The following is a 26,064-nucleotide window of genomic DNA, read 5'->3' as shown; positions in this document are numbered from 1 at the left end:
AACCTCAAGAAAAAGAAGTTGAACGATAAGCATCTAACCGCTAGTGAAATTTTCTTTCAACATTTCATTTATTTCAAAATCAATTTTATTGCAGCCAAAACAGTAGAATTAACTGTACATAATAAAACTATTATATATATATACACATTTTAAGTTACAGGGAATAAAGTTTATTTTGGCAGGTAGTGTTAAACAAAATTAAAGTTGCATACATTAGTAACATAACTCAAAATCCTTAATTTGGTATAAGTCTGACACAGTTTCTTGCTTTCCTGTGTTCTGCTAAATCATCATACCTAAACTTTAAAAAAAAAAAAAAAAAAACTGGTATCCTCAAATTTAACTTTACTGTTTTCGCTTGCGCTCTGATTCCAAACAAAATTTTTCATAAGCTTCTTCAATCTCTGGGTCCATCTCATCATCGATATCATCCAAATATCTATAAAAGAAGCCAAAAATGATTCATATACCTTGCTGTTTTCAAATCCAAAAATGTCTGGAGATGTTAAATTCACTTTCCTAAACAGAATTTTGTTAGATTTTTAGATATATTCACTTAAAAGTTAATAAAAGGCTTGAAATATAATAAGTTCACCTTATCAATAGACACTTTAATTAGAATAATTTCAAATTTACCTATGACTTTTTTATTATTCCACTCAAAAAGTTTTATCCTTCCAGTGGTTATGTCTAATTAACATCAAAACCTATTTCTGCTATGATTTCTGCAAGGCTATTTATTTCTCACGAAGACAGGTCACTTTTCCACATATCTGAAACCAGACTTGTGTAACAGAAAGCTACTTCTGAGATTATGTTATCCAGGTGGCCCTGTTGCCAAATACCAGGAGTTTAAACTGATACAGACATTGCAGCATAATGGTATGGTGCACTACTGTCTAATCACAGCACTCAGAGGTGCCAATGTGGAAGTCAGAGGACAACTTTGTGAAGTCAGTTTTCTATATCCACCTGACATGGGAGTTCCAGAAAGCAAACACAGGTCATCAGGCTTGTGAAGCACGTATTTCTGCCAATTGAGCTATATTGCTGGCCTCCAAATGCCATTTCTTTTATAATTTTTCTCCTAGTTTATATTCAAAACTTGGGCATGAAACCGTCATTTAAAAAGTGAGCAATAAGGGGCTGAGAAGGATGGTTCAGAATAGAGCAGTTGCTATGAAGCATGGAGGCCTGAGTTTAGCTCCCCAGCACCCAAGAAAAAAGCTCAGTGTAACTCAGTGATCTGATCTGGGGAGAAAAGACAGGCATATTCCTGCAGGTTGGCCAACCTAAGTGAAGTCAGTTACCTCCTCCTAGTTTAGCAAGAGAGCCTGACTCAACATAATGTGGACAGGGACTAAAGGAGACAGCTGACACCAGCTGATACTTCCACATGAACACATACATGTAATACACACACACAAAACTACCAGTAATGAAAAAGAGAATGAACTTACGGGTCACCAGCCCCTGATAAATCTGTTCCATTTTCTTCATAATCTGGAAAAAAGTCCTCTCTTTCAAGTAACTCTTGATACTTTTCTTGGTAATCTATAAGACAACACAGAAAAAAAAAAAAAGCAGATCTTATGAAATGAGCAGTTTTTACCCCCCCTATAAACTTCTTAATGACTTTAGTAAAACTTAAATAAATGCTTTCATAGAACCTGTATTCTTAGTTGGCTTGCCTTTGTTTTGTTGTATGCTCACAAACCCTAAAATATTTTGACATACTATTCTTTTAAATGTTTAATATATTCTACAGTTGGTTACTAAAGAGTAAACCTAAGATCTCCCTCGTGGCATATAATCTACAACTGAACGAATAACTCCCAATCCATCTCGTTTTAACTTGTTTGTGAGGGGTCTCACTATGTAGTTCTAGCTGTCCTGGAACTTCCTATGTAGATCAAATGGGCCTCAAGTTCACAGAGATACTCCAGGCTCTGCCTTCTAATTGCTGAGATTAAAGCCATGTGCCACTACGCCAGGCTCTTTTTCACTTTTTATCATTTGTTTGTTTGTTTTTGGTGTTTTTCAGACAGTGTCTCTATCTGGGCTAGGCTGCCAGACTGTTGTGGACCTCACTATGCCAGCCAGGCTAGCCTTAAGCTCAGAGATTCTCTTGCCTCTATCTCCAAGCTACCTCCAAGTGCTCAGTGCTGGAATTAAAGGTATTTGCCACTACTCCTGGCTTAGTTTTTACCTTGAGCCAGGATCTTACTAAGCTGCCCAGGCCTGTCTTTTAATCCTCCTGATTCTACAGAGTAGCTAGGATGACTGGCTTGCACCACACAGGCTACTCTTCATTCTTGTTCTGAAAAGTTATTCTATCACTGGGTTAGGGCCAGTTTTTTTTCCAAGACTGTCTTTATAAAACTCTAACTCAACATCAAGGGTTGATGCCATTCCAATTTTGACAGATTAGAGAAAATTTAAGCATAAAAATGTCCTGCTATAAATCCTTGTGGTAAGATATAACATATTCTTTTTACTGTATCAATGAAGGCTGCCAAGAAACTCCAGAACATGTACATACATGACAGCTTAGAGGCGCACAGAGGGTGTTGGTTTCAGCAGCCAAGGGGTTTGGCATTTAAACATACACAGAGTGTTCAAGACCCTGGGTCTGTGTAGAACAGGAAGATAGAACTCATACATCTATCTCTCATCACTCATAAACATCTAAGGGCTGATATCTTAAAAGGATGGACCTAGAGAAGCAACAAGCAAACAAACAAACAAAAAACCACCTCAGCCGCAAACAAAATTTTGTTTTATGTTTGGGTTTGTAATGAGTCAGGTACTCTGGAGAAACTGTTTATACAGAGTTTGTAACAACTGAATTGACCTTGAAAAATGCCTCAAGAAAAAAACCAAGCAACCAACCAACCAACCAACCAAACAAACAAAAAAAAACCCATCCAACCTTTTCCAAGTTAGTGATATACCTGCAGTGCCTGGCAAAAGCAAATCTAAAACTATTTTGGGTAGAGATCCTAAAACCAAAGGTACAACAGGTTTTTAATCAAGAAACAAAAGGTTAAACCACTACTGCATTCATACTGAAGCAGGTAGTAAGCCAAATGGTTTACAAAAACAAAATGTGTGGAGATGGCAAAAAAGATAAGCTGAGTAAATTGGTATCCAACACACATCTGGGAAAAGACTAGTCTTTGTGCAATTCTCTTTCGTTACTATTGTGTAATTCTGAAGAAATTTCTGAATAGAGGTTTAAGAAAAGCAAAGACTGCCTATAGACTGATGAGAGAAAGGATTTGAAACTTTGAAAATAGTCCAGATAATAATAAAATATTAAACAAAACAAAACAACTGGAGAAAACCGATGTGAATCCTCTATAAAAGTATGAACAAATTCGTCAAGATAGACACAAAAGAATCAAATGAAGGAGGATAACTCTGAAAAAATATGCGAAGAAGGAAGCTTCTGAAATTGTTTTTGAGAGAGGGTCTTCCTATGTTGCCTAGGCAGGTTTCAAACTCCTGGGCTCAAAGTCTTCTACCTTAGCTTCCTGGTTTAGCCTCCATGCTCAAACTGTCCTGGCCTGCTTTAAGAGATTTGTCCTACCAGAAACAGCATGATTTACATAAGAATACTTAAGAATGGGATACTGGTGAAGAAAGACAAATATACTAACAAAGAATCCACAAGAATGAATAGTATTCAGAATGCTATAGGCAACATTATAATGAAGAGAGAAAAAAAATAAGTTAATACCTGATGTTGAGACATTAGAAAAATATTTAATACCTACTATATTCTCCTTGTAAAAGTTAGGTAGGTTAAAGGTTTAAATAGGAAAAACAGCAAGCATGATTTTTAGAAGATAATGAAAACATAATTAAGTAAAAACCTGTAAAAACAAGACTGGCTAAACTCAAAGCATGTATATGAAAATACATCATATGCAAAATGGAAAGATAGCCACATAGCACAAAGGGATAAGCCCCATACCTGACCAAGATCATCTTTTTCTAGACTTTGTAAGGAATCACAAATTAGTAAGACAAATGACCCAAGAGAAATTGGGGGGGGGGGGCAAACCAATCAACAGGCAGTTTTCAAATGAAGACAAAACAAAACAAAAGAAATTCAGTATTATTAACCATGAAAATAACTACATCTAATTTCATTTCACAGAACTGGACTGACAGAAGTTATGTCTAATAAGTGTCACCAAGAATGAAAAACAAAAGTCCTCTAAGACATGGGTTGGAAAACTAAATGGAATGATCATGCTGATGGAATGATCAAAGCTATCCAGCAACACCGCCCAGCTTAGTGAAGCTGAAGATGCTTACACTTGTAACTTAGTTCTACTTCCTCATCCTAAAGAGACTCCTTTGTGCCAGAAACATTGGACACAGTCAATGCTTCTTAATTAGAGGAAACGACTGGAAAAATCCCAGTTAATAGCTGGCTGTAGTTTGTACTACATCAGAACTCTCAGATTACAGTCCCACCTGTCAACTACTGAATTTTTTTTTCTATAAATAATCCTTTACTAGAAGGAATGCAGAGATTTGGATTTTAATTAACTCTGAATTGTAGATACTAATGCAATCTATAATCTATACATACTAACATTAAAATAAGCTGCTGACTATTCAGTTAACTAGAATCATCTTTGCCTTCTATTCTAATCATCTGAAAATTTAAGGTGAAAACAAACACTAAGACGAATACAAAATAAAAATGGTGGGACTTAATGGAGGGATGAAATCTTCGACTGAGAAAGTAACAAGACATTACAAACTAATTACTTAAAATGGTCTCAAGTAATCAACATAGGACAAATTGTAACTGTTCAATTTTAGAACATATGAAACCCACAAAAAAACATACTTTGCACTGTCAAGGAGTAATTTTAGGTAATTTACCACTTAAGAAAAATGGGAAAGTGACTGAGGCAACATACCTGGGTCTGCTGCCGTGAAAGGAACACCATCAGATGTATAAAATGTTGGTTCATTCTAGGATAAATCAAAATAATAAAAATAGGTATTCATTTCAAAATATAGTAGAGTAATGTATGGTCTGAGGTCAATCACCTGCAGTCAAATTATACATAATAGGTAACCCCTAACTTTCCAACAACCCATACACTTTACTGGCATGCATATGGTTCTTAAATTTCCATTTGCCATCTTACCCTCCTGTAGTCCTAGGACCCGTTGTGTTGGATCCATCCCCTGGCTGAACTGGATTTAATGTTGACTTAGTTTAATTTTATTTTCTTAAAATCCTGCCATTTTTAACGAGTTTACAAGATTGGGGTTGAGTATTCCTCTGTAGCTGCTTAATATTTGGTAATGTCAGAAGCTAAGTGATACAGAACATCTGAGATATAGGAATTTGGTTATAATGCTGACTTAAGCCCAAGCACTATCACTATTTCTTGACAATGGTTGAGTCTTGATTTACTCTTCTTTTCATTAGAGGATCTCTATTTATATGATATGCTGGTTCCTATGGCAATAAAAAATTTAATGGGCACTGTACTTATACAGAGAATGGCTTTATATAATTCAACCAGTTTCCCAAATAGAATTCATCATGTGGTAGTTTGACCAAGAAGGGCCCCCACAGGCTCACAGACTTGAATACTTGGTTGCCAGTTGGTGGAACTGTTTGGGAATAATTAAGAGGTATGGTCTTGTTGGAGGAGGTGTCACTGGGTGCCGGATGTGAGGTTCTAATAGACTCTCAAGCTATCACTCTCAGTGTGCTCTACCTTCTGTATGTGAACTGAGATAAAAGGTCCCAGCTGTTCCTGCAGGTGTCTTTGCTCTATCATAGACTCGAATCCTCTGGAACTATTTGTCCAATTAAATGTTTTTTTTTTTTTTTTTAAGTTGCCTTGGTCATGGTGTTTATGACAGCTATAGAAAAGTAAACTAAAACAAAGCATTAAGTGAAACTTAAAATATAAACACTGGGATACCATGAAGTAGTTCGGGTCATTTTCAGGGGTAGCTTCTCTGTATGTTGAAGTTGCATGGACCCTGCCCCAGTTACTTGACCGAAGTTCAACAAGTTTCAAGAGCATCTGTTTCACATCTCTACAGAGAAAAAGGTTTTTAAAAATTAATATGCATCCACTGCAAATTCTGTCAGGCTCTATAATATTTCCAATGACTTAAAATGCTTAATTTATTTAATTTACTATAGGTACCCAATGCTTTATAAATTATAGACATTTTCAATGACACATAATTCACTGTATTATTTTTACTTTAAAAAAAAAAAAGCTTGAAGCTGGCCAGCCCTCGTGGTACACTCCTTCAATCTCAGAACTTGGAAGGCAGAGGCAGGTAGATCTGTGTGTATTTGAGGCCAGTCTGGCCTACTTAGCAAGTTAAAGGACAGCCAGAACTATATAGTGAGACCCTGTCTTGAAAAAACAAAAGCCAAGCAAAACAATACTTTTGAAGTCCGTTCCACTTTACTGACTATATGGTCATGAATTACACTGGTCTCTTACATTACTTATGATAGAGTTCTCTGCATTAACACTGGGTCCATGTTTAAAATCTAAATAACTTTCTCAACAAATTCATCATATCTTACCACAAAAAAAAAAATTCTTAAGTTTTCAGTTTTAAGTATAGATGAACAAAATTTACTAGAGTGAGAAACCATACTGGACTGATCTATAAATCTTAATTAATTACTCTTTGAAGTACACAGATTTAAAAAACATTAAGAAAATAATAGAAAACCGAGATCTACTTGCTTCTTTTCCTACCTGCTGCAGTTTGCATCTAGGACAACATTTTCAATTCTCTGAATTATTTCTTCCATATCAGTTTTCCCTTTTTCCTTCCAAGTATCTTCTAAAACTGACCCTGTCAACTAAAAACACAGATGTCAGTTAAACCAGGAATACAGTAAAGGAGAAATTTTAAAAATGTATTAGCAAAAGCTGGATTAAAAAAAAAACTAGATGGTTTGGTATTTCCAATTATTCTCTGCCTACTGTCTGTATTAGAGACTTCTACACCATCTCTGCTTTTCTTTGACTAGTTAGTATTAGGCTTCACATCATAATTATTATCCAATATTTCCTATTTAGACTGGCCATGTAAGATTTACTATCTCTTTTAAAAAAATAATTAACAGTGGAGTGTGACCTAGGAGTTGTAAATTAAAATACACACTCTTCCCCCAAAATCAACAACTGACTGTGGTGGCACACACCTTTAATCCCCACACTTTGGAGGAAGAGGCAGATGGATCTCTGTGAGTTTGAAGGCTAGCCTTGTCTACAGAGCTATTCCAGGACAGCCAGATCTACATAGTGATATTCTCTCAACACACACACAAACACACGAGTAAATGTTTGAAAAAAAATTAAAGATAAATAAAAAACAGGCCATTCACAAAAACAATCAAATAGCTTATAAGCATAAAGAAATGCTTAAACTGACTATTGATTAGGTAACTTCAAATTATAGTTAGGGTTTTCCTCTTATTATTATTCATTCATGACAAACCTAACTGATTATATTTTTCCCTGGAAGATGCAGAAAGGTATACTCATTCATTAGTAGAGAGAGTATACTATAGCTCATCAAACTTTGATATTAACCATTGATATAAAATACCTATGCTCATTGACTCTCTGAATTTGTTAAAAACCTTAAAAAGTACCTGTAAAGAGATAATGAAAGACTACTAGCAATGCTATAGTACCCAAATGGGAAACAGCTCAAATTTTTATTAAAATAATGGATGAGCAAATGTATTTAAATACAAAAGAATACTAGGAAGTCACTCAATACAGAGCTAAATCTCTCTGGAGTGATTAAGATATTTCATCTGGGAGCCAAAAAAAGCTGAAATAAACTAAGAACGTTTTTTGTACGGACACATAAACATAGAAAGGGAATGGAATTTACTAATGGGTTGGGGTGAAGGATTTCCATTTTTCCTTCTAAATTAAATCCTTATATACAAACTATATTGTTTCTAACTTATTTGAAAGCCAAATGTAAGATGACAATTATGTAACTTTAAAAACTTAATCTTGAATTTGTACACTACACATACTTGCCTTCTAAATTATAAAAGTTACAGTTAAAGAGTATAAGCTGGTAAGATGGCTCAGGTGGTAAAGGCACTTGCAGCCAAGTCCTACAACCAGAGTTCAACTCTCAGAATCTACAAGGTAGAAAGAAAAACCCTCCAGCTGTCTTCTGACTACACAATAAATGTATAAAAAAAAAAAAAATTAAAGAAAAAAATAAAATAAAAACCAACCTTTAGCAATTTTACTGCACAAATTAAGTTGTCATCCATAGGATTAGAGAACAGAGCATTCAGCAGTTCCCGAAGACCAACCTGAAGAATATCTGCTCTTGTAACCTGTCCATTTGTTCCTTTAATCTTTAGGAGAAAAAAACAGGCACAGCAACAATACTAAAATGTGATATAGACACATAAAAAAAGGCTATGAAGATTACAAAAATAAGTATTTGGGTTAAATATAAAAAATCATAGGAACACACTGTGGTAACTTCAAAATTAATTACAATTGTTCTCTACATAATTAAGACCTCTAATAAAAATGCAAATTACAGGTAAATTTTAATTTTTACTCGATACACATAAAACATAAATAAGTCCACTTCAATACTGCTGCTTCACCAAACATGCTGTAATTTAGGCTATCATTAAAAAATATATATTTAATTTTTTTATGTGTTTGGGTGTTTTGCCTAAATTGACTTCTGTGCATAATGTACATGCCTCCTGTTAAGGGAAGCCTGGTAGAACTGGACAAACAGACATTTGTGAACTGCCAACTGAGTGCTGGGAATCAAACCCTGGTCCAATGGAAAAGCAGCCAATACTCTAAACCACTGTGCTGGTTTTCCAGCCCCAAGGTACCACATTTGAATAACAAAGTATTCTATTTTTCTTTTTATACAAGTTAAAACACCCCCTTTTTATATTAGACTATTTGGCCTGCTAGAGAAATTTATGTGTAGGACCAACGCTTTGCCTTCATACTCCTCATAGAACTAGCAGCCTTATCATTTCCACAGGAGATGCTAAGTGGCTTTTTTGTTTGCTTTTGTTTTTCGAGACAAGGTTTTCTCTGTGTACCCCTGAATGTCCTGGAACTCGCTCTGTAGACCAGACTGGAACTCATAGAGATCTACTTGCCTCTGCCTCCCAAATGCTGGAATTAAATGTGTGCACCACTACCACCCAGCTCTGAGTGGTATTCTTTTCTCTTTTTTCCTATTTATTTTACATCCCAATTGCACCCTCCCTCCCTCTTCTCCTCCCAGTCTCACCCTCCTCTTCTCCTTTGAGAAGGGAAGTCCCCCTGGTATCATCCCGCCATGGGTACCAACCCGCCCTGGCACATTAAGTCGCAGCAGGACTAGGCACATGTCTAAGTGGTATTTTTTTTAAAGACTTATTTAGTATATGTAATTACACTGTAGCTGTCTTCAGACTCTCCAGAAGAGGGAGTCAGATCTTATTAAGGATGGTTGTGAGCCATCATGTTGTTGCTGGAATTTGAACTCAGGACCTTCGGAAGAGCAATTAGTGCTCTTAACCACTGAGCCATCTCTCCAGGCCCCCTAAGTGGCATTTTAACATGATTTTATAAAACAAAGATCATTTTTATTTTTTGTGCATGAGTTTTTGGCTACATGAATGTATGTGCATCGTGTGTGGTACCCACAAAGGTCTGAAAAGAGTTCCCTGGAACTAGAGTTGCAGACAGCTGTGAGCCACCCACATGGTAGCTCTGAGTCTTCCACAAGAGTAGTACCTATTTTTCCAGCCCCCTTAACGTGACTTAATTTAACGCACATTTAAATTGGTGTTCTTATTTATCTTACAAACAAATAAAAATGAAAAAGGAACACACTTAAGACTATTAAAAAGTTATCCTCTTATGGTCAGAATAACCCAGCACTGAAGTACCCAGGCCCGTAATTCCAGCACTAGGAGGCTACAGTAGGAGGTATGCTACAAGGGTGATGCCAGTCTAGTTGACACATTAGCTTCCTGAGAACACAAAGGCTTTTAAAAGCTCAGTTATTATTTTGTAAAACCTTATCACTGTTCCACTCAAATTTAAATACAAAAAGATTTGCTTTCACTCCTATTTCTCTCACTTCACTTTTGTTTAACTTTAACAGGGTTTCACTATGTAACCCAGGGTAGCCTAAACTCAAGATTCCTCCCCAAGTGCCAGGACTGCAGGCAGTTATCACCTGGCATCATTGCACTACTTTTTCCTCATTTTATTTTGTTGCAAAGTTGTTATCATGTTGCAAAGTTAACATGAACAAAATTCCTTCCTGGAAGCATTTTATATGTTTGAGCCTTAAGTCCTAATAAGAAATGCTCTCACCTCCAGGTTAAGATATAGTTCTCCCAGAAACAGAACAAATGCATGAAATCGTTTTCGAGTCCCTTCATCCCCTTTGGCAGCATGGTCTTTAGCTTCATACTCCGTCCGGCACCTAAGGAAGATGTATCTTTTATTATCTCACATTGTTTTGTCTCTTCGCCAGTAAAACAAGCTGGTGCATGTCAGTCTGTTTATCCACAGAAATAAAGGCAAGTACATGACTACCCTGACCTCTCCAAAGGCTGCAGTTTTAAGAAACTGACCGGAATAAATGCAATAAAACTACTGGATTGTTGCAAGATTAATAATAAAGACTTCACAAGGTTCAGAACATTCTAGTACTAAAAACATGAAGAAAAAATATGTCTAATAGGTCTTTTTACTAAGGAAGAACTGAAGTGTTTTCTTCTATTTTTTAAAAAAGAAGAATTTATGTGTGTATCTAGTTCAGCTAAAGTGTGAAAAAAAAGAATCCTTAAGGTTTTTCTTTTCTTTTTTCTTTCTTTCTTTTTTTTTTTTTTTTTTTTTTTTTTTTTTTTTTTTTTTTTTTTTTTTTTTTTTTTTTTTTTTTTTTTTTTTTTTTTTTTTTTTGTGACACTGGAGACCAGATCTGGGCCTTGGGTGCATGAGGCAAGGTAATAAGAAGCTGTCTCCTCAGCCCTTTTAAATATCTTTTGAGATAGGTTTTTTTGCTAAGTTGTCCAGACTAGCCTTGAACTTAGCATGCTACATAGTAGAGCCATCAACTGACAACCTTCCTGCTCCACCTTCCCAGGATCTGGGATTAGATTTTGCACTACCATATCCAGCTAAATTTATTACTCTTATACTTCCCATTATACACTATCAGATAATACTGAGGGTAAAACTACTAATTAAGTAAATAAACCAACAGACTCTCACTAGTTGAAACCACAAGTCCAAAGCAATTAATTTGTCTCTATTTCCAACAGAATGGAAGGTGTCAAATAACTGACTTTCTCTTGCTCCATTTTCCCTTCCATGGTCCACTTGCCTTCATGCAGTGCTGAGCAGAAACCTTGGAGTTTTTACACTCACAGTCCCAATGCATCTGGACTAAACTCCACCCTCCATGGAGTTTTTACACTCACAGTCCCAATGCATCTGGACTAAACTCCACCCACCATGGAGTTTACAGGGGAATTATGGTGTTGGCTACTATTACTAAAATAGATGTTTTTTAAGGATTTTATTTTGGTGGTTTTTTTTTCTTTTTTCTTTTTCTTTCTTTTTAAACCGATGAAGTAGTAAGAAATGGCAGCAGGTAATTTGTTTTATAAAACAGATGTGGATAGTTCTCTTTTTAGAGAGGACAAAGAAGGAGTCTGGCGCAGTTACGAGCTTTTGTAGACTGAATGTTTCCTAAATAGCCAGCTTATAATAGTTCCTTTTTATTTTTATTTTTTTTAACTTTCTTCCTCATCTTTTTTTTAGACAAAGCAACCTTCTATTCCCAAACACTTACTGGGCAGTGTGAAAGGACAAGAAACTTACAATTCTAATTATCACAAGCTATAGCCTAATGAACACTGTCTTTTGAGTCAAATGTAATGAGTGGTTACCTTCTCAAATATATTAAAGAAATTTCTTATCAGAAGATACACATAGAAAGGGCTAATAATGAAAGAGCTAAGTAAATCAATGGCAATTCAACTATCTAAACTTTTTTCTACTTTCTTTCCTATTACAATTTTGTACTTAAATTTTGATAAAAGATTTTTTTTCTTTTATGAATTTCTAAGACCATGAGATATTAAGACACAGTGTATGTGCCCAAGTAAATCCTTACTGTAATACATGAGTGATTTCCCAGGTGAAAGACCCTAAGTCTCTAAAAGCTAACTATGTTCAATGATAAGAACCTATGCTTATTTCACAAAGGTGAAGAACAAAGACCAGATTTCTCCACAATCCCACTGCAACTCCACTCTGTCCTTTTCAAACTACCGAGGCATATACTTTTAAGTATTGTGCTCTGCTTCCCATTCATACTATTAGCACCTTTTCAAATCAGTGTCTTTGATAGTATTACAGCACTGTAGGAGTTCACGAGTGGAAAGAAAACTCAGAACAAAGAAAACTCAGAGAACTTTAATAAGGTGACCTTTCTGGCATCATACCCTGCTTCTAGTCCACCTTCTCTGTCCAGATAAAACAGTTTGTACTTAATTACTGTCGTTTTCAAAAATATATGTAACTTTGCCATTTTTATTTTTCCAAACTGTATTTACCCAGAGCTATTTGAAATTTTTTTCTTAAAAATTGACTATTTTTATGCGTATGGGTGTTTTGCCTACATGTATGTGTACCATGTGCATGTACTGCTCACCAAAGAAAAGAAAAGCATGCCAAGACTGGAGTTACAGATGGCTGTGAGCCGCCATGTGGTGCTGGGAATCAAGCCCAGGTCCTCGGGAAGAGCAGCCAGACACTCTTAACTGCTGAGCCATCTCTCCAGTCCGATAATAAACTTATTAAACATGAAAATGATCTTACTGCTAAGGACTACTCAAAATGATGAGAAGTTTAAAAAAAAAATCAGTTTTACATTTTTTTTTGTATTTTTTTTGTTTTTTGTTTTTTTTGAGAAAGGAGATCTCACTCTGCAGCCTAGGCTGGAGTGCAATTTAGTCCATATCTCAGGCTAGCCTTGAACTTAAAGTAATCCTAGCTCATACCACACTCACATTAAGAAAATTAGTTTTCCCTTGTACTTCATAATCAATGGTACCTCTTAAATACGTAATAAATACCAACACTGTTTATGCAATTCAAGCACTAATCCTACACTGTACAAGGTGTACAGCAAAGAAGATTCCACAAGAACCGAGAACTATTTAGATCAGATAATTAAAATTTTAGAGCTCTTAAAATAGCTATTATATAGCAATTAGAAAGACAAGAACAAGTGACAGATGGAACATAATGAAAAGTGCAGATTTTAAAGCTCAAGTTTAATAATGCAGTGTAATGCAAGTAGTGGTTCAAATCAATCAAGAAAAATGAATTACTCATTTTTATCTAACTTAAATTCTCAAACCAAAACTACAGAAATACCAAAGAACAAATCAGTAATCATTTTGATGAGTCTGGGAAATGCATTCCTAAATCCAAAACCAAAAGCAAAGGCTATAATAGGAAAAACTGACATTTTTGACTGTAAGATTTAAATATTTTAGAAATTAGTCTGGTTTGCCTATATTCCCCTGGAACTCTCTATATCATAAGGTCTTTAGAAAATATCAATGGTCAAATTCTATTATGTGTAATTTATGTTCACACTGACCTTTGAAGTAGCAATTGGCGGAAGTTGCCACTCTGTGGGCTAATTGTCAGATGATGGGACAGGTAATTACACAGGCGAGCTCCCATGTAAGAGAAATTTGGGATAGACGTGGCCTTTTAAAAAGAAAAATTTTGTATAACACAAATACATTATCATCAGTTCAAACACTTAGCAATATTTTATGGAGGAAACCATTTTGGCTACCAAAATTAACTATATAGTATATAAAAAAGGTTTTTGTTAGGCATAAGGAAATTAATTCTCCCACCTAGCCTTTTATTAAGAACCACATTACAAAGAAAAATGTTTAAGGCAACTTCTCCAGTTCCTCATTTACCTGAGGTTACCAGAAAATGTCTTGATGTTAACCCATTTTTGCTGAAAATACAGACATGTAGACAGCTGCTTGGTAACAATTTTGAAAGACGAAAAAGAGAAACCAAACTATTGATCAGTGTTGCTTCTCAGGGTAAGAGCACACACTTTGGGACCTAGCAAGTCCATAAGACACCCAAGTTTTCTGCTTTGTGACGTTGGCCACTACTAAAACGTCCCCGAGCTTCAGTTTGACACACAAAAGTGATTAACAGCACCTGGCATGACATCTCAAAACAGTTGGAATAAAAAGAAAATCAAAACAACTAAGCCACTTAAAAAGAGAATGGGAAAAAAAAAAAACAAAAAAACCCAGATTATACTACATCTGGAAGAGAATGTGATGTAGTGAAAACAGCACCTAAGAAATCTGACTTCAATTGCAGATTTTAGAGATCAGCAGACAGCACAGCTTGCCACCTCATGGGAGATAGGAAAACACACACTAGGGTATTAAGACTAAGGTCACAAAGGTAATAATCAACCAGAGTCCAGTCTAACAGATGGGCTGAAGCCCCTCTAGCCTCTTCTTGATCAATTTACTAGAATAGATTGAGTCACTTAAGCTTCTCTGCTCAGGACGTATAAAGTATACAGAAGAGTAAGGCTTTCAGCCACTGAGCTAGATTATTTGTAGAATGCTTAGCATTATTAGAAACATAGCAAAATGCTTTATAATTATACTTTTTTATTTCTAGGTTTTTTTTTTTCTTCTCACATTTGTTCACCTTTGGTTTCAAAAAAACAACTCATTTCCCATTATTGGCTAAGAAACTTTATCGTCTGGGAATGCAAAACTTGACATCATCTCAAGTGTAAAATTTGGAGATCCAATCAGAATTGTTAGTCAAGACGACTTATTTTTTTTAAAAAAAGATTTTATTTGTCTCACACACACATATATATATTCATCATATTTATATGTGTGTATGTGTGTGTATGTATAAATATGATGAGTACACTGTAGCTGTCTTCAGACACACCAGAAGAGGGCATCAGATTTCATTACAGATGGTTGTGAGCCACCATGTGGTTGCTGGGAATTGAACTCAGGACCTCTGGAAGAGCAGTCAATGCTCTTAACCACTGAGCCAGCTCTCCAGCCCCAAGATTTCTTTCTTTCCAGGCTATCTATTTTTCTTCTTTGGTCTTATATGGCAGAATTAAGCTATATACCTGAATGATTTAAGACAGCCTTACTAATCTTGATACTGACTAAGGGTGACACTACCTCTTAGAAGTTAGAGTGATGCCTTTGTGTATCTTTGCAATGTATGCTCTTCTATACATGTTAATTTTTGGGGAATGGTAAAAAAGAACGTTCCTTAACTTTTAAAATTGTACTGAAAGCAATTTTAAAAATACAGTTTTGGGGAAAAAAATAGCACTGTCTAATACAGTTTGAACCCTTATAATGGTATTAATGTGCCACTGCTCATTACATGATGATAGAAGCTGAATATTGTATGACATAGACATATCAACTGTGAAGTCTTTAAGGAATTAAGATATGAAACCTAAGAGTGGGCATGGTCAAATCCTACAGCCTGGAAGAGGGAAGCAGAATTTAGTTTGAGGCCAGCCTGGGATAGATAGTGAGTTCCAGGCCAGCCTGAAATACAGAGTGAGACCTTCTCAAAAGCATATGAATACATAAATTAAGACAAGAAGAAAAATTTGAAAATTAATGTTTGACTATTTGGCTGTCTGGCTTACTTTTACTTATCTCAGTCCTGAGGACTAAATTCTGAGCCCTGTACTTGCCTGGTCCATACTCGGCCACTGAACTCAATCCTCAACACCACTTTGGCTTTTTAAAGAGAACTTTTTGTGAGGAAAAAAATTCACAACTTTTCTCTCCTCTTCTCCAATAATTCTACATGATTAAACATAGAGGGGAAAAACCCTACAATTGTTTTGTGTATGTTAGTTCCAGATGTTACAAAATGGGAGTATATGGATGGTGGGTGTGTGATTCTTGTGTAGATTTCCTTGTCAGAGCCTAAACTCCCTTCTGTACTACTAATTGTGTGTACAGAGCATTGGCTAAGACATAAGTACTGCTTCTATAGACTGTGGCTATACAGGCCAATTGATGGTATAGCCTGGCTCTAGCCTGGGATCTCTAACTATTCAAATTATAGGCAGACTTCAAAGCCCCTATTAACCATAAAGCATTAATGAGTATGGATGAAAATGACAGTAGCCTAGTCTTTTTGGAAGAATGTTTACATCTTGGGCTCCAGGGAAACTACCAGGCCACCCCCAGCTATGAGCCTACCTACCTGTTGGTAGATGAGTTCCACAAGTTCTTGCAAAGCATCGTCTGTTGTGACCCATCCATTCAGGGTTTCTGCAAACTGTTCAATTTCTGTTTCAAAACTGCCAGGCTGCTCTGTAAGATGATTCAGAAAATCCTGAACGTATTCTGATAGAGTGGGATAATCCTCACAACCATCCTCATAGGATTCCTACAGTTCAAAAATTAAAGCGAAACAAACAAAAACAAAATAAAACAATTTAATTCATATAGCTGGCAAAACAAGCATGCAGTGGCTTTAAGTTAAGGTTGTCTTTAGCAAGGAGTTTTGTTCAGGGATCTCGCATAACTTTAAAGAATAGAAACTTTAAGTGCACTCAGCTACTCCTCTCCCTTGCCTAACCTAAGTGTTTTTAAAAGAAGGTACTCCATTAAGACCAAGAATTACCTTTTCAGTCCTGTCAGACTTTCCAATATGACAAAGTTTAAAGTAACTTCACTATAATAAGCAACACAAAAAGAATCTAGTTACAGATGAAATAAGACTTACTTACAAATTTGCATTAAAACTGATGGGAAAAGGTGAACAAAACACATAGAAACCAGAATTACCAACCCAGGAACATTTACTATATTATTCTATTCTGTATAACCTCATATGTGTTTAAGACAACATCTATATCAAAAGAAAAAATACCTCCCCCAAATTAGTATGCTATGTCATCTATTTGTTGATACCCAAGGAAGGAGAAACATATTTAAATGTTTAAGTATAAAATTACATCATAATGTACATCACAGGAGACCTTCTGGCTGCTTTATGCGATTTCTTACCAATTTGGATAGTAGCAGTAGTTTTAAAATACTATTTTTCCCAGTGAAATATTCCACTTTTGGTAGCTGCTAACCTTATAATTAATGCCAGGAGCCTAGACAGAATTATGCAAAATGATAGCAGGCTAGAATAACATCCTTCTTGTCCTCATCACATGGAATACTATCCAAAGCATGCTAAAGTTTATCTGTTATGCTCAAATATATACATTGCTTGATGAGATTTATCCTTTTTCAAGTAAACTCAAATTAGAAATAAGCAAAAAAGAGAAGCAGTTTACGTAGGACTATAAGTTCTAGCTAGTCAGTGAGTACAAAAAATAGCACACAAGGTCAAACTTTCCTGTGATGGAACTATTCTTTCTAGTAAGATTGTACCTCACAGCCTTTCAAGAGACATACCAGGAGCTGGAGAGATGGCTCAATGGTTAAGAGCACTGACTGCTCTTCCAGAGATCCTGAGTTCAAATCCCAGCAACCACATGGTGGTTCACAACTGGCTGTAATGGGATCGGATGCCCTCTTCTGGTGTGTCAGAAAAATAGCAACAGTGTACTCACATACATTAAAAAAAGAGAGACACACACCAGTAACTCCAGCACTAGATTGATTGATCAGTAGTTTCAGGTCATTCTACACTACAGAGCAAGACTGAATCTCAAATCAAACGGCATGCTGAGTGCCTGCTAAGTAACAAACTATATAGATGCTCAAAGTACTTCTATGATACAATATCTGCCATGTACAGCAAGCAAAGTTAAAGTTCTCTTCTCATAATCCCATGATCCAAGGTACATTCAGATGTGGAAGTAATTATAGAAAGCATGGCCAGACAGAGTCTTGAGAGATAATATCTGGGAGTTGGTAGACAAAAGCTCAGTGGTTAAGAGCACTTGTTGCTGTCGTAGCGGATGTGGGTTTAGTTCCCAACATCCACATGGTAGCTCATAACCACCTGTTTAACTTCTGCTCTAGAGGATCCAATGCCTTCTTCTGACCTCTGCAGGCACCATGCATGTGGTCCACATATACTACTTGTTCACAAAACATCCATATATATGAAATAAAACAGATTATTAAAAAAATACTGACAAAACATGCAAAACAAAATCTCCCCCCAACTCGTCAGAAATCGGTGGCAAGATCTCCTAGGCAGCAGCAGATGCAGACTGTTGGTTCCAAAGAGGGAGGGACTTGGATTGATACTTTTGAGGAACAAAGTCAGTAGCAAAGGACTGAGGAAGGGATGGTGGCTGTTAAGAGTTAGTTAGATCATGATTGGTTTTGGGGGAGCAGACTAAAGAGGCTAATTAAATGCAGAGGGGGAGTAGTTTATACAAAGAAAAGTTGTACACAACTTGAATAATTGGTATATGTTAACAAAGCTAACTAAAAATTGTACTTTTATATTCTACACTATTCTCAAAATAACTATATCTTAGAACTCAAATTTGACATTATATAAGTGTGTTTGTTACCAAGAAACATATCTAACAATCTATAAGCAAGATATTGGTTAAATTTTATTTATATAATGTGCTTTCATATAACCACTTAAGAAAACAAGACAGAATGTATATATACCTAACATGGCAGGATATACATATCCATCCTTCTAGAAACAGTCCCAAGATAATCTGTTAAATAAAAAGAGCATATAGCTGGGCAGTGGTGGCACATGCCTTTAATCCCAGCACTTGGGAGGCAGAGGCAGGTGAATTTCTGAGTTCAAGGCCAGCCTGGTCTATAGAGCGAATTCCAGGGCAGCCAAGGCTATAAGAGAAACCTTGTCCCCTCTCCCCACCCAAAAGCATATATAATCCTTTTTTTTTTTTTTTAAAGAAAGGGACTTATTTGTACAGACCTAACATTTCTGCAAAGCTAAACAATTTAACATCACATCTGGAGTGAAAACATGTTCATATTATAAATACTCCACTTTATTGATAAGTTGTAAAAACAGTTAAGCATAAAAACATACATATTAATATGTGTATTACCTAATTCAGAATTCCAGAATTAATAAAGTTTTGGTGTACATGGTTAGTTTTAGAGACTCAAAAGAATCTTATTAATATAATGACAAGGAGTCTGAAAACATTGGCTAAAAGCAACTTATTTTTCTATCAAATGTCATTCACTGCAACAAAAGCATAGTTTACAGTGTCTGATATTTCAGCCTTATGTAAATAAAGTCAAAAGAGCTCTCTAAAATAGAATTCAAGTCTGATAAGTAAAGCAAAGCTGCTCTGAACATAGAACAGAGGAGGGACCTAGGTTCACCACCTTACAGAGTATTCTGAACAGAGGTATCCCACCATGCTTGAGTTAAAACCTGCATCACTTCTCTAGCACCAGACTTTTTCAAAGAATTCTTCTGTCTTCAACATGTCTTCCCAGCTGAAGAATAGTTTTTCAAGCTTTGTTTTTCTTAGAATTCTATGGCAAGAGATTATGAGGGACCACTAACTTACAAATATCCCTTTCATGAATATAGTCACTATGCACTGCACTGTAAGGAGAACCTAATCCCAGGCAATGGGAGAGGAACCTGAGCAGAGACTGAGACTATGGAATAATTTAATTCAGACTACTTAAGTTAGCTGGACTGAACCACGAAAAGGATGGGGAAGTGAGTCAACACAACTAATTTAAATGTGAGATCCTTATGAAGTTTAAAAAAAAAAAAATGGAGCTACAAAGCCTGGAGTCTTAAAGAATGAGGTTTGAGGGTTATCTGTACATGAGGAAGTAAGTATCAGAATCCGGGAGTAGGCAGGATTCACAAAGTAGGTAATAAATGGAGAAACATTAGAGGCTATAGTCTGAGGATGATAGAGAAATATCACCTCAGAAATCAGAGTTCAGCTAAGTGAGGAAAAGTGATGCTCAGTGTCAGCTTTATAGGTTAAAATCTGAAAAAGAGAATGTTGGTTGCAAAGTCTTGGAAGTACAGGAGATTATACATAAAGACAGAAAAAAACTACTAATATTAAATATGTAGTTCTAATATAATTATAAAAGAGATTTTATTAAAGACTACAAATGGTAGATGACTACATATTTTAAAAACAGAGGTGCATCATTTACAGTCATAAAAATAGTGTCAACATACCTAGAGGGATCAAACTGCAGAGATTTGCATTCACTGATCATTACACAGTACCAATAATAATTTTTTTTAAAAGATTTATTTACTTTTGTGAGTACAGTGTTGCTGTCTTCATACACACCAGAAGAAGGCATCAGATCTCATTACAAATAGTTGTGAGCCACCATGTGGTTGCTGGGAATTGAACTCAGGACCTCTGGAAGAGCAGTCAGTGCTCTTAACCGCTGAGCCATCTCTCCAGCCCGATAATTTTTAAGAGAGAAAAAAAAAAAAGGCAGCAGTAACTTGAAGGAAGATACTTTTAGGGGAAAAAAAAAGCTCTTTTGACAGTGATGGTATGATGATACACTAACATTTTCATCTCTTAACAAGTGCTTGATGAGATCCTATAGGGAACCTTTTTACTAGTAAGTAAACAATGATTAAATATTCATAGTCATATTAATTTGTCTAAGAAGCAACCATGAAGAGATGGATACAGTAACTTGCTAAGACAGTATGAAAGGGAAGAATTCTAGAAGCAGAACTAGAGGAAGGACTTAAGATTAAGAGCACAGGGTTTTAAAGGAACTAAAAAGGCACAGCAAAACCCACCATAAACGTTTACTATGTGCATGCCTGTGTGGACATTTGTGGGTGCATCTACGTGTGGAAGTCAGAGGACAACTTGTGAGAGTTGGTTCTCTCCATCATGTTGGTCCCAGGAACTGAACTTAGGTCATCAGCTTGGCAGCAAATGCCTTTACTGTGGGGCCATCTCACTGAACCAATTATGTAACAAAGAACAGATTCAAGGGATTTGTGGAAACAGGAATATTTCTAGAGAAGAGCTTCCAGAAAGACAGTTTTCTCTGCTTTGTATTATATGACCATTGCTTTACTCAGCATAAGTACTGAACTAGATGTAGAATGTGAGAATCTAACTTGCTTTGGAACATAGCTATTATACAGAAAAGATTCCCTTATAGGAACTTATCTGAAGAGCTGGGACAAATGAGGATTCTCTTGTTCTGTTCTAAATGGACTGAAAAACATTTAACCTGGACTATGAGTAAATACTAGTGTAAACTAGTAAGGTTGAGAAAATGTACTGGGGCATAGTAGCAAGCCCAAGTACTTACATGAAATTCAGGAGAATTACAACAGAGGAAGTTAGTTATGTTCCCATTATGCTTTTCAGATTCCAGTCCACTATAGCTATTTCTTATCATTGAACAGAAACTAGGAAATATACACTTTTCAATATCCAATTTAAATGTTGGCAACTAATTAAAACAATCTTTAAAACAAAAGGTCAGACAGGGTCAAAGAAGCTTCTAGTACATAATTTGTTTTGGTACACTGAATAAAGAAATTGTTGCACTAATAAATATACCAAAGAATTCTTAAAATACAATACTGATTCAAAGGAAGTGATGGAAGGGTAGAGAAGATGGCTTGGTCGTTAAGAGCATATACCACAGGATTCAATGGATGGCTCAAGGGTTAAGAGCACTGGCTGCTTTTCCAGAGACTGGGGTTCAATTTCCAACACCCACGTGGTGCATCACAGTTGTCATATATAATTCCAGTACCAGAGGATCCAATACCTTCACACATATATGCAGGCCCAAAACTAATACACATAAAAATAAGTCATTAAGGGGAAAAAAGCACATGCCACTCCTGCAGAAGAACCAGTTCCTTTCCTAGCATCCACATTGGCCATTCACAACCATCTTGTAAATCCAGTTCCAAAGAGATCTGACCCCTCAGACAAATGCACTCATCTGCACATACCCACAAACAAATGTACTTTTAATTTGAACTTTACTCAGGACTTTAAAAAGGAAAAACAAAAAAATAAAACTGTATTGCTCCCATGATAAAAGAGTCCACGGTAACGGGAAGGAAAATAAATGGGTAACTAGTTTTGGCTTCTAAAAAGTAAATATTCTTAAGAGCTTATTCAACTACTCAAGCTCTTTAAATGGTTACTTCCCTTTCTGAGCCAAATACAACTCTGACAACATGCCAAGCTACTCTTATTTACTTTTCATGACAATGGCTTTCTTCACCAAGTCAACTGCTCTCCCTGCCATATTCACACTGTCTTCTGTCTAATCCCAAAGCCAAAAGATGAATGGAGCTTCTATTCCTACAAAATGCAGAGTCTACACATTGATCAAACATAAAGAGAATCAAAAACATTACAAAAGGTATGCAGTCATTAATTTTAAGAAACCATAACCACTGGGACGGCTAAACAGAAAACACCAAGTGCTGACTAGAGAGAAAGGTAAGTAGCAAATCACACTGTGAGGAATGTAGACAGACAAGGCCTTTTGGGAGATGATGATGGCTCAGTCTATTAAGGTTGGCTACTGTAATTCTACTTTTACATACCAAGCAGAAATAAAGGCATTAATCAGTCAGGACACAGACAAGAGACAGCACAGTGGCCCCAAAGTAAAAGCTATCCATCGATAAATGGACAAATTGGAACCTTGATACAGTCAAGTGATGTGAATAAATTATCTCAAATTGTTATGTTACAATATAAATTTAGATGTAGAGTTAGAACAACAATCTAAAAAACTTCACTTATGTAAGCTTTGAAAAAATACTTTGTATGTCCAAATGGTGAGCCAGTACTCACCCAAATACTGGGAGCAGGCCAGAACAGGAGAGGCTGAGGCGGGAGGATATCAAGTTCAAGGATAATTAGGAATACATATCAAAACTATCTAACAAAACAAAACCAAACAAAGCTGCTCAGTGGTTACCCTGGGCATGAGTGAGAATCCTAGGGATGAATGAGGCTTAACTGATGTTGATACTTTTCTATTAGGCTGTCATAGTTGTCTTGAGTGGTTACTGTGAGCTGAGCCTTGTTCATTCTATGTTATCCAGGAAACCAAAGAGAGTGAGAGAGACTTGGAGCTAAGGTATTATTACCAATCATCTTTCCAATTCACCACTATTATTCCCTCCCCCTTCTAATGTTAATCTTTATGCACTGACTCATCTGAGTTTAGCAAGCACAATGAATTTCTTCCTATACATTTCAATTTATGCTTCCTACTAATATGAAAACTAGGACGAATTAATATTTGCTGCGTTATTGACAAGAATTTAAAGTGTGGAAAGTTCTTTACATCTATGTATATTATACTTATGTAAATGCTTTGTCAAAATTGCTTACATATTAAGCATAGTGAAGTTACAACTGTAATCCTAGGTTTGGAGGGCTGAGGCAGAACAACTGCCTTGCCTGCCTCAATCAAAACAAAACGACGACGACGACGACGACGACGACGACGACGACGACGACGACGACGACGACGACAACAACATAAAGACAACAAAACACAACAACAACAACAACAACATAAAGACAACAACAACAACAACAACAACAACATAAAGACAACAAAACCCAATCAACCAAAAAAACGTTTACAATATTTCTGCATACAACAAGTAACCTGAAACAAAACCATTGTTTTAACATAATGGACAAACACACTCAATATTCATGATACTTCCTATTTACAGCACAACAGCTATTTACCTCAATAGCTGAATTGAAGAATATTCTGCAACATGACTAAAATTAAATTAAAGGGAGCTTTCCTGCCTGCTCACGGTATAGGTTATCTAGAAGGTTCAGAAGTGGATTTTAGTTTTACAAATTGAAAATATGCTTGACAATGAGCTTTTCATACCAGGTTTGTTATTTTGTGTATTCTTTCTAAGTACTAGGTACACAACAGTGAAACGAGCCGGCAAGAATTCCTATTCTCACAAGCTTACATTCCAATACCTCGCACATAACTGCAAATTATATTCCTGAATCATGACTTCGCTGAATAAGATATTTCTGTGTGTGTAGTACAGAAAGCAGCCAGCATACTCTAGTGAAAAGAATAACCACTTTATTCCAATAGTTTTAACACAAGAGTTGTGGGAGGTTTAAAAAAAAAGTACTCACTGTATAATTAGAAGAATAACCTGATGGGTAAAATTCGGGGGCGTTCGCAGACAGCTTAGACATTAACACAGGAGCCACAACCACCTGGGGCTTAGCCATTGCTGACTCCGAGTTCTGCTGTGGGATTTTATCCTGTGAACTAGGTGGAGCTCTCTGGGGCTTCGTTTGTTCTGAGAAAGAAAAAGGAAAAAGAAAAAGAAAAAGCAGTGCTAGATGTATTCATTCCTTTGTACATAGCAACTTACTACGGATTTAGAAACTGTCTGAGAACTTCTGGATTTTAGGAGTTAAATACAAAACCCAAGATCGTTACGAGTCGTACAAAGAGCTTGCAAAACGGAACAATAGCCTTGCTTTGGCTCGTGAGTGCACATACCTGCCTCCAAAACGAAGGTTCGAGGGCTTTTCCCACCCCTTCCCTCTCTCGTAAGCAGTTGGTTAAGAAGTGGATGCTCGCCCGGGGCCCGGGGTTCACTAGGGAAAGGTAGGCGATTCTGACTTCCTCCCGGGACGCCAGACCGAGCACCGAGCACCGGGCCCCGGCCCCTCCCCCAGCCGGAGCGCACAAAGGATTCCAGCCACCACCTCCTTCCAAACCCAGTTCCTGGCTAGTCCCTACCCCGTGCCGAGCCGGCCCCTTGGGGAATGCTTTCGGAGAACTGGGGGGCGGATTCGGCGCGCCGGGGCTCGGCGTGCGCGAAGGCCCGCGGGGGAAAGCTGGCCCAGGAGCACCGGGGCCCCTCGAGCTGCTCCTGCTCCGTACCTGGGAGCGCCCCAGGCCGGGGAGGCCGCGCGGAGCCGGCGGGGGCCTCACTCTGGGCCCCTGGCGGCGGGGCGGTCCTGGGCTGGCGCAGCGGCGGCGGCTGCAGGAAGCCCGGGGCTTTGGGCTGCGGCTGCGGCGGCGGCGGCGGCTGGTGCTGCGACCGCTCCGCAGGCCCCGCTCCGTTCGGGAACCCGCCGCCCTCAGGCCCGCCCCCTCCGCGGCCCAGGCCCCGGCTCCGGCCCCGACCAGCACCTGGAGCCCGATCGAAACTGTCCGACATGCTCCTTGCTCTCCAACCGGGGGGCCGCCGCCGCCGCCGCCGCCGCCGCTCCAAACAGGACGCGCGGGAGGCGCCGCGGGCCGCCTGTCACCGCCGCGCCTCACTGAGGCCTCATGAATGGGGCCGGCGGGCCCTGCTCGGTCCTCAGCGCTCCGGGGCCCCCGCCGACGCGCCGCAGAACAGCGCCCGCCTCCCCGGCTCCCTTCGGCTTGCGGACGCTCTCCCTTAAGCCCCGCTTCCCCCGCCCGCCCGCTGGCCCGCCCGCTGGCCCGCCCGCGGCGCCGTGGGGCCGAGGCGGGTCACAGCGGCCCCCCGTGGCCCGGAGGCCCTGGGCGCGGCTGCCCTCCCGCCGGCTAGAGACAGACGCTCGCGTTCGCGGAAGGCTGGCGGGCTGGCGGGCGGGCGTCCGCGGCTTCACCCCGCCGCTTGGACGAGCGGCGACCGGGCCAGCAAGGCGGCTCCGCAGACGGCCGCCGCGTTCGGTGGTCTGGGCTCTCGGGAGTCGGGCTGTGGGACAGTCGGGGGGACGCTTACCGGGCAACTCCTATCTCCTCGCTGGTTCCTCCGGAGGAAAGTGCGAGACTGACGGTTGGTGGCAGGAAAATAATCCGGGGGGAGGGGGCGTGGGCGCCGCGCCAGGGTTCGCCGACGCGCACCTCAGTGGGCGCGCAGGTGTGTTCAGGGATAGCGCTCCGGCCGAACCCCGAGGCCTGGCGGCGAAGGAGGCCCGGGACGCAGCCCTGTCGTCTGCCGG

The 26,064-nt window shown here is 38.2% G+C and overlaps 1 protein-coding gene across 5 annotated transcripts; it reads right to left on the bottom strand.

Annotated features, from left to right (window-relative positions):
• Paip1 (poly(A) binding protein interacting protein 1) lies at nucleotides 1-25,981 on the bottom strand. 5 transcript variants are annotated; one of them, XM_031360035.1, is made up of 11 exons: nucleotides 25,845-25,981; nucleotides 24,268-24,437; nucleotides 16,374-16,559; nucleotides 13,714-13,826; nucleotides 10,407-10,518; nucleotides 8,288-8,413; nucleotides 6,774-6,880; nucleotides 5,970-6,087; nucleotides 4,944-4,998; nucleotides 1,461-1,554; nucleotides 1-439 (listed from the first exon to the last, which is right to left on the bottom strand). In XM_031360035.1, the coding sequence occupies exons 2-11, from the start codon at nucleotides 24,364-24,366 to the stop codon at nucleotides 346-348; spliced, it is 1,104 nt and encodes a 367-aa protein (XP_031215895.1). In that variant the 5' UTR covers nucleotides 24,367-24,437; nucleotides 25,845-25,981; the 3' UTR covers nucleotides 1-345. The 5 variants fall into 5 exon arrangements, with proteins under 5 accessions (XP_031215895.1, XP_031215893.1, XP_031215894.1 ...); XM_031360033.1 differs by lacking the exon at nucleotides 25,845-25,981 and adding an exon at nucleotides 25,031-25,667; XM_031360034.1 differs by lacking the exon at nucleotides 25,845-25,981 and adding an exon at nucleotides 25,283-25,643.
• Nucleotides 25,982-26,064: the final 83 nt, after the last annotated feature.

Source organism: Mastomys coucha, unplaced genomic scaffold (genome assembly GCF_008632895.1).
Source record: "Mastomys coucha isolate ucsf_1 unplaced genomic scaffold, UCSF_Mcou_1 pScaffold8, whole genome shotgun sequence".
NCBI lineage: Eukaryota > Metazoa > Chordata > Mammalia > Rodentia > Muridae > Mastomys > Mastomys coucha.
The sequence above is the reverse complement of the archived record's forward strand: the minus strand, read 5'-3'. Positions and strand labels throughout refer to the sequence as shown.

Coding starts and splice junctions, on each gene's coding strand:
- Paip1 (XM_031360033.1), bottom strand. CDS start 25,310: ATGTCGGACAGTTTCGATCGGGCTCCAGGTGCTGGTCGGGGCCGGAGC. Junction 4,999..5,969: donor ATGACCCGAACTACTTCATG/GTATCCCAGTGT, acceptor GATTTATCCTAG/AATGAACCAACATTTTATAC. Junction 1,555..4,943: donor TTTCACGGCAGCAGACCCAG/GTATGTTGCCTC, acceptor GTTGTCTTATAG/ATTACCAAGAAAAGTATCAA.